At 47.1% G+C, this 9,029-nt stretch overlaps 1 protein-coding gene across 1 annotated transcript in view; it reads left to right on the top strand.

Annotated features, from left to right (window-relative positions):
• adamts9 (ADAM metallopeptidase with thrombospondin type 1 motif, 9) overlaps positions 1 to 9,029 on the top strand; it is a 110,068-nt gene that overhangs the window by 35,576 nt on the left and 65,463 nt on the right. The window contains 7 exon segments of the mRNA XM_084315798.1: positions 581 to 665; positions 667 to 724; positions 727 to 762; positions 2,478 to 2,575; positions 2,577 to 2,615; positions 5,119 to 5,236; positions 7,406 to 7,501. Coding sequence (XP_084171924.1) covers positions 581 to 665; positions 667 to 724; positions 727 to 762; positions 2,478 to 2,575; positions 2,577 to 2,615; positions 5,119 to 5,236; positions 7,406 to 7,501 — 530 coding nt within the window.

The raw sequence follows: 9,029 nt of genomic DNA, 5'->3' as shown, positions 1-9,029 counted from the left end.
AAAAGAACACAGTTTCCTGTGTTGATGTCTTTTATTCTGGAGATTTGGGAGGGTGGAGGGTTAGTTCACTGAGTGGCTGGGTGGAGGGATGGATGGATGGAGGGATGGATGGTGGGTGGGTGGGTGGATGGATGGATGGATGGGATGGGTGGATGGATGGATGGATGGATGGATGGATGGATGGATGGATGGGTGGATGGATGGATGACTGAATGATTGAATGGATGGATGGATGAATGTATGGATGGATGGATGGGTGGATGGATGGATGGATGGATGGATGGATGGATAAATGAATGGGTGGATTAATGGATGGGTGGATGAATAAAGGAATGAATGAAGTGATGGATGGATGGGTGGATGGATGGATTAATAGATGGATGGATCAGTTGATAAGGTAAGGTAATATAAGAGAAGATGAGAAACATAAGATAAGATATGATTAGAAGAATCCTGGGGGAAAATTGTGTGGCTGTTGTTTGTGGTTGTTGTTGTTGTTGCTGCTGCTGTTGTTTTCAGGTACATGGATATATTGTGCTGACGTGTCCTCGTGTCTGTCCCCCCTGTCCCCCCTCTCCAGGCCCAGGAACGGGGGGAAGTACTGCGTGGGCCGCAGGATGAAGTTCCGCTCCTGTAACTCGGAGCCCTGCTCGCTGCAGAAGAAGGGACTTCCGGGAGGAGCAGTGCACCGACTTCGACGGCAAACACTTCAACATCAACGGCCTTCTCCCAACGTGCGCTGGGTGCCCAAGTACAGCGGAAGTGAGAGTCGCTCCCCTCCCCGCCGTCGCAGGGCCTTCAGTTAGACACGTGTTGGCACGCTGTGTGCTACATTTCTTTCAACGAGAATCGTCGCTGTCGGATGAAAACCACTTATCTCCAGTTTTGGTCTTTTCATTATTTTTATTTTCTTTACTGGTGATGAATGTTTACATGCTTCTCTATCATGTGCGCCAGGTTCATGGCCCTAGGACATATGAAACACATTGAAAACCCAATGTATGGCTTTAAAATATATGGATGTCTGTCAATCTGAAAATTAGGCTGTTTGTCCTGAATTCAAAAGTTAACTCTTTGGAGAGAAGTGGTTTTCATCCGACAACGACAATATTTATTTACCTATTGTGTGTTTACATGTACAATGACTGTACAGCCTACAAGGCTCCACAGTATGACAGACACACACGCGGCACAATGACAACAGACAGTGTAGTCTCAAGGACCCATTCCTAGCTTGAGACCCATTCATTCCTATGTGCTAAGAAGAGTTGCACGCACAGTTTCGAGCTTTCTCTGTGATTATACGGTTAAGTTAATGTTATGGTTAGGTTATGGTTATGGTTATGGTTAGGGTTAAGGTTACGGTCATGGCTATGGTTAAGGTTAGGATTAGGGGCAGTGTTACACTTAGTTGCAATGTTGCACACTCAACAATTTGTTGGAAATCCCAGTGAAAAAGTCGGCACTGATGAGATGAGCCTGCAAAAGGACCTCACCGCAGAACAACACATCAAACAATAGACAGTAGTAGACTATACTGTACGTACCACCTCCCATACCAGTATATAAAAAAAAAAAAATAATAATAATAATCTAACCCCGACCACCCGTACTGTCATGCACTTGTCCTAATAAACTAACCTACACTGTAACACGCACACTTTGATGAACATTGTTACTCAGCTGATAGAGTTATACCCTTCTTGCTGTCTTGTCGCACAGAACTTGTAAGTCGCTTTGGATAAAAGCGTCAGCTAAATGACTAAATGTAAATGTAAATGTATATAGGCTACATTTATTTGTAACCTGCATCAATATTAGCAGGAAGCAGTTAGCAGTTATTTAGTAGTAACCAAGATATTAAGTCTTATCAACACATTTGACGGGAAACAAGATCTTTTGGAGCATCAATAACAATTATAATTTTTTTTTACATTTCGTCATTTAGCTGAACGCTTTTATCCAAAGCGACTTGTTCTGTACAACAGGTCAGCAGGAAGGGTACAAACTGTTTCAGCTGAGTAACAATGTTTGTGGGTGCTGCAGTGTTGAGTGCATAGTAGTAGAGACATATTAGTATAATAGTAATGTAGTAATATAGGCAAGGAAGGTTATTGTGGCTGATAGTAAATAGTTACTAGATACTCGTTTTGGTTAGTTTTTCTTTAATTGAAGAAGTGTGTTTTTAGTCAATAACTAAACAATTATAACAGATGTGTGTATTGATACATGTTTACAGCTTAGTATATTTTCCCCTCACCCTCCATTCTGTCATTCATTCATTCTCTCTCTTCTGGCTCTCTCCTCTCTCCCTCTCTCCCTCTCTCTCTCCCCCCCCTCTCTCTCTCTCTCTCTCTCTCTCTCTCTCTCCCTCTCCTCCTCTCTCTCTTCTCTCTCTCTCTCTCTCTCTCTCTTCTCTCTCTCTCTCTCTCTCTCTCTCTCATCTCTCTCTCTCTCTCTCTCTCTCTCTCTCTCAGTCCTGATGAAGGACAGGTGTAAGCTCTTCTGCAGGGTGGCTGGGAGCACGGCCTACTATCAGCTCAGGGACAGAGTCACTGACGGCACGACGTGTGGACCCAGACACCAATGACATCTGTGTGCAGGGCCTGTGCAGGGTGAGCTCACAGCCTTCTATCAACCAACACAGTACCCCCCCCCCCCCCCGTACGTCTGTACTGCTTGGCAGGGAAGCGGCTTGTGACCAGAATGTCACCGGGTCGGACTCCCGAGGAGTGGCTCAGATGTCTGAAGGAGGTCAATGGACTGAAACATTGCGTCAAATAATATTGAGCAAGTGACGACAGCACGCGGGCGTCCTTACTCCTCGTGGTGTGTGGGGGAAGTGAATGAGAGGCTGTTGCCCCCCTCGGCCTTGTCAAAGTGCCCTGACAAGCTGCGTTGAAACAGCAGTGGGCAGCAGTACTAGACTGGTAGTACAGGGCAGGATTACTAGACTGTGGTACTGTAGTACAGGGCAGCAGTACTAGACTGTGGTACTGTAGTACAGGGCAGCAGTACTAGACTGTGGTACTGTAGTACAGGGCAGCAGTACTAGACTGTGGTACTGTAGTACAGGGCAGCAGTACTAGACTGTGGTACTGTAGTACAGGGCAGCAGTACTAGACTGTGGTACTGTAGTACAGGGCATGCAGTACTAGACTGTGGTACTGTAGTACAGGGCAGTAGTACTAGACTGTGGTACTGTAGTACAGGGCAGCAGTACTAGACTGTGGTACTGTAGTACAGGGCAGCAGTACTAGACTGTGGTACTGTAGTACAGGGGCAGCAGTACTAGACTGTGGTACTGTAGTACAGGGCAGCATCCAGGTGTGAGTTAGCCCCTTTTGTGACTGTGATACACCGAGTGAATCCACAGTCACTTCCTAGCCCATAGCAAACCAACGTATGTTGACCTTGAAGGACTGGTTCTGCCCGAACCGTTCGTTAGACAAGTATCACAGAGACATTTCAAAGGTACTCACAGTTGCACGAGGGTTTCGGACAAAAATACGTGATGGGTTTGAAAGCTCGGCGTTGCTAATAAACATTTTAAATATTTTTTATAAACTGGTCAACCCTGCTCAAAGCGGCTTTATTTCCGTATTTGGCTGCCTGGTGCGCCTGCGCTGTGATCACAGTGCATGCGCATCATGCACCCAACGCCGGAAATAATGCAGTGTTGACCAGTTTATAAAAGATATTTAAAATGTTTATTAGCAACGCCGATTAGCAACGCCATGGTGAGGGACGATAACCTTTAAAAAAAGAAGACATTTCTTTTTTGGGGGGGGGATTGTTACTATACTGTACTGATACTCTACTGTATGTTTTTCACAAAAGAAACAAGCTGTGACTCAGTCACTCAGTGCTCCACACTCGCTTTTTGCTCCACTGTTGGCTCAGAACAGCCTTTGACAGATGCCTTGTCTTGCTTGTGCTTCCATGATGTGGCTCTAAATCTCTACACCCCCGTTTATACCAGTCCAAGTGTGGCTTTTATAAGGGAAATTCATTTCAGATGTGTGTGAGTGATATAAGAATAACCCCAAAACATCCTGTCCAACTATGTACTAGGGTCATTTGGTTTATTGGAAATTGAATGACATTTCAAACAGAATGAGGAGAAATTGCATCACAATTCCACTATAGTGAGACATAGTAAAGTCACAGCTGTATCAATGTTTATCTGAACATCTGCCAAGCAATTCAAGCGTTGGAGTGTGAGTTGGCAAATGTTTTATGTTGTTGCACTTGTGAGTGATTGGTTCTTTATGTCTGAACTCACTACTTTACCTTAACCTACCTTACCTTACCTTACCTTACCTTACCTACCTTACCTACCTTACCTTACTTACCTTACCTTACCATACCTTACCTTACCATATCTTACCTTACCATACCTTACCTTATCTTACCTTACCTTACCCTACCTCACCTTACCTTACTTACCCTACTCTATCCTACCCTACCTTACCTTACCTTATCTTACCTTACCTTACATTACCATACCTTACCATACCATACCTTACCTTACCTTACCTTACCTTACCTTACCTTACCCTACCTTACCTTACTCTATCCTACCTTACATTACCTTACTCTACCTTACACTATCGTACTCGACCTTACCTTACCTTACCTTACCTTACCTTACCTTAACCTACTCTACCTAACCCTACTCTACCCTTACCTTACCCTATCTTATCCTACCCTACTCTACCTTACCCTACCTTACCCCACTCTACCTTACCCCTACTCTACCTTACCCCACTCTACCCTACCTTACCTTACCCTATCTTATCCTACTCTACTCTACCTTACTCTACCTTAACCTTACCTTACCTTACCTTACCTTACCTTACCTTACCTTACCTTACCTTACCTTACCTTACCTTACCTTACCTTAACCTACTCTACCTAACCCTACTCTACCCTACCTTACCCTATCTTATCCTACCCTACTCTACCTTACTCTACCTTACCCTACCTTACCCCACTCTACCTTACTCTCCTCTACATTACCCTACCCTACTTTAACCTACCCCCTACGTTCTCCGCTCCTTCTGCTCTCCTCTAATGTCCACCCTGTGTTTCCTCCTCCTCATGCCCACTGAGCAGCAGGCGGGCTGTGACCACGTGTTGAACTCCAAGGCTCGGAGGGATAAGTGTGGCGTGTGCGGAGGTGACAACTCCTCCTGCAAGACGGTAGCAGGCACCTTCAACATGGTACGCTATGGTGAGTCACAGCCCTTCCTCCTTCCACATCCTACACGTCCTCCCCAGGTCATGAGAAGGTGATTCATGGCACTTCCACTAGATCTTACTGTTTGATATTGGCTTTGACCAGATCCAGAAATATCTATTCAGCCATTGTAGTCAAAAGATGCAATTTCACGCGTTCAACCCACACAAATCACAGCGGACACAAAGGACAAGTTCAACGGATTCCATAGAAATCGATAGTTTATTAGCAACGATGCAGCAGCCGGATGCAGGCGGCTCGGGGGGAAGTATATATTCAGGGGGCGGCACCTGCTGATGGTATCAAAAGATGTAATTTGGTGAATGAGCTTCCATTCATTCCATAGTAGTCCACCTGAAACGCAGCACAAGGCAAACAAACTAGAGACGTCTGCAGGACGGGAGGCAAACTAGAGACGTCTGCAGGACGGGAGGCAAACTAGAGACGTCTGCAGGACGGGAGGCAAACTACAGACGTCTGCAGGACGGGAGGCAAACTAGAGAGACGTCTGCAGGACGGGAGGCAAACTAGCGACGTCTGCAGGACGGGAGGCAAACTAGAGACGTCTGCAGGACGGGAGGCAAACTAGAGACGTCTGCAGGACGGGAGGCAAACTAGAGACGTCTGCAGGACGGGAGGCAAACTAGAGACGTCTGCAGGACGGGAGGCAAACTAGAGACGTCTGCAGGACGGGAGGCAAACTAGCGACGTCTGCAGGACGGGAGGCAAACTAGAGACGTCTGCAGGACGGGAGGCAAACTAGAGACGTCTGCAGGACGGGAGGCAAACTAGCGACGTCTGCAGGACGGGAGGCAAACTAGAGACGTCTGCAGGACGGGAGGCAAACTAGAGACGTCTGCAGGACGGGAGGCAAACTAGAGACGTCTGCAGGACGGGAGGCAAACTAGAGACGTCTGCAGGACGGGAGGCAAACTAGAGACGTCTGCAGGACAGGAGGCAAACTAGCGACGTCTGCAGGACGGGAGGCAAACTAGCGACGTCTGCAGGACGGGAGGCAAACTAGAGACGTCTGCAGGACGGGAGGCAAACTAGAGACGTCTGCAGGACGGGAGGCAAACTAGAGACGTCTGCAGGACGGGAGGCAAACTAGCGACGTCTGCAGGACGGGAGGCAAACTAGAGACGTCTGCAGGACGGGAGGCAAACTAGAGACGTCTGCAGGACGGGAGGCAAACTAGAGACGTCTGCAGGACGGGAGGCAAACTAGAGACGTCTGCAGGACGGGAGGCATGGCTCGAAACATCCCCTTGATAACATCCCTGGCCTTAAAAGGACGCCAGTCATTACTGAATCAGAAGCACTCTCTTCTCCAGATGAAATCAATATACAGGACATTTGTCTTGTCGACAATGGTGCAGAGATATAGAAATAACCTCCACGGAACGATAGGCACACACAGTGCAGTGACATTCAGAGAGAGTGAGAGAGAGAGAGAGAGAGAGAGAGAGAGAGAGAGAGAGGATGACATTCGACAACAAAGGTCGCAAGCTGTTATTCAAGCACACGATGTTGTGATTACATGATGGTTTCCCGCTCATATTATATGACCGGGCCCAGCGGTAAGAGACTCATGTCTGGAAGTCAGATCATGAGAAATTAAATTAAATTAATTAAATTAAATGTTTTTTTTTTTTTTTTTTTTTTTTTTATATTATCACAGTTTGAACATATTTACTGTGACGGCTAACAGTTATATTATCTCTAAATAGTAAAGGCTTTTTTTTTCTTTTTTTTGCGCAGTTTGTGACACCTAGTAGGCCTACTTGACTGCCAAGGTGTTAAAAATGCAGGCAAACTTTCGATTGGATTTTCTCTGTTTTTCTCTGCTCTGAGACTTGAGGTTTTGTTTAACTAGATTCAAATAAGCATATCTTCTTCAAATTATTTCAATGTATGACACATCATTTGAAAGCTTACATTCTGTACTTTCACAATCCGTAAAAATCTGAAAAATTACCGAAGGAGACTTGTGTTGAACTGCTGGGCTCGGTCACATTATGTCAAGTCAAGTCAAGTCAAGAGTTTTATTTGTCACGGCATACGAGTATACAATGAAATGCGGGTGGTCCTGCCATGTCATCCATGTGCTTGGCCCCTGCTGTTGTGGCTGCTTGCTGAGGGCTCGTCTCTGCTCCTCTCTCAGGATACAACGAGGTGGTCAGGATCCCCGGCGGAGCTACAAACATAGATGTGCGGCAACACAGCTACTCAGGGAAACCAGAGGACGACAACTACCTCGGTAAGATGCAACATCCGTTGTCCACATTGTCTGTCTGTCTGTCTGTCTGTCTGTCTGTCTGTCTGTCTGTCTGTGTCTGTCTGTCTGTCTGTCTGTCTGTCTGTCTGTATGTCTGTCTGTCTGTCTGTATGTATGTATGTCTGTCTGTCTGTCTGTCTGTCTGTCTGTCTGTCTGTTTCTTCATCTATCTGTCTGTCTCTTCATCTGTCTGTCTGTCTGTCTGTCTGTCTGTCTGTCTGTCTGTCTGTCTGTCTGTCTGTTTCTTCATCCGTCTGTCTGTCAGTGTGGTGAAGGGTGATGCTTATGTTTGTCTCTCTATAGAAATGTCTTGTGAAGCTGGCACACACACACACACACACACACACACACACACACACACACACACACACACACACTTCATGTTAATGAAGCAGAACTCAAACAGGCCTCCGGGTCTTATTCCACAAGGTGTGGTGTCTGCGCCGTTTGTGTACCGGCGTGTGTGTGTGTGTGCACGTGTTTGTGTGCACGTGTTTGCGTGCGTGTTCCTTCTGTCCGTCTGTGTGGACACTGGGACACTATAGGCCGGGTTTAGCTCTGGGTGAAAACGTCTTTTAAAGCCAGTGAGTTGGCAGCATGTGTTAATAACACGTGGGTCGGTGAAGCAGAACAGAGATAGCCCCTCTGGATATCACTCCGGTAAGGTCAGCAGGTGTGTGTGGGTGTTGTGTATGGCTGTCTGCATGGTTTCTTGGTTGCGTATGTGTGTGTGTGTGTGTGTGCGTGTGCGTGCGCGTGTCTTTGTGTAAGAGTGTGTCGGAGGAGGACCCACATGCAGAGGCGGCTGAAGAGTAAGAGCCAAGACTGGGTGTTTAATGAGGATACAGTCAGACAGGCAGGATAACGACTCACAGCCTTGTCTCACTAAAACCAACAGGGCAGGATACAAAGACCAGGCCGGCGGCCATGCTGACTAACCGGCGTAGACTAACGATACACGTAGGATACACATACATTTAGTGCAAACTAATGATCCGACAAACTGAACAGGGGAGGGCAAACATATGATGTAATATTATACACGTGGGAGAAATGGCAGGCAGAAGGATGAACAATTAGGTGATTACAAACGAGGGGCGTCTGGGTAAGGAACAGGGAAAGTCCATGGCAGGACAGTGTGTATGGTTGACTTTCTTTCTGTCTAGGTGTGAGCAGACACGCTTCCTCGTCTCTCATGTGCCTTGTTTCGATGTGTGTTTGCAAGCGGCCACCAGGGGACTGAGGTGCGTCCGCTTCGCAGGGATAAGGGCCGGTCTCTGGTCTCTGGTCTCTGGTCTCTGGTCTCTGGTCTCTGGTCTCTGGTCTCTGGTCTCTGGTCTCTGGTCTCCACTCTCTGGTCTCCGGTCTCTGGTCTCTGGTCTCTGGTCTCTGGTCTCCACTCTCTGGTCTCTGGTCTCTGGTCTCCGCTCTCTGGTCTCCGGTCTCTGGTCTCTGGTCTCCACTCTCTGGTCTCTGGTCTCTGGTCTCCACTCTCTGGTCTCCGCTCTCT

The sequence above is a fragment of the Notolepis coatsorum genome (genome assembly GCF_963971535.1).
Source record: "Notolepis coatsorum genome assembly, chromosome: 6".
Lineage (NCBI taxonomy): Eukaryota > Metazoa > Chordata > Actinopteri > Aulopiformes > Paralepididae > Notolepis > Notolepis coatsorum.
The sequence above is the reverse complement of the archived record's forward strand: the minus strand, read 5'-3'. Positions and strand labels throughout refer to the sequence as shown.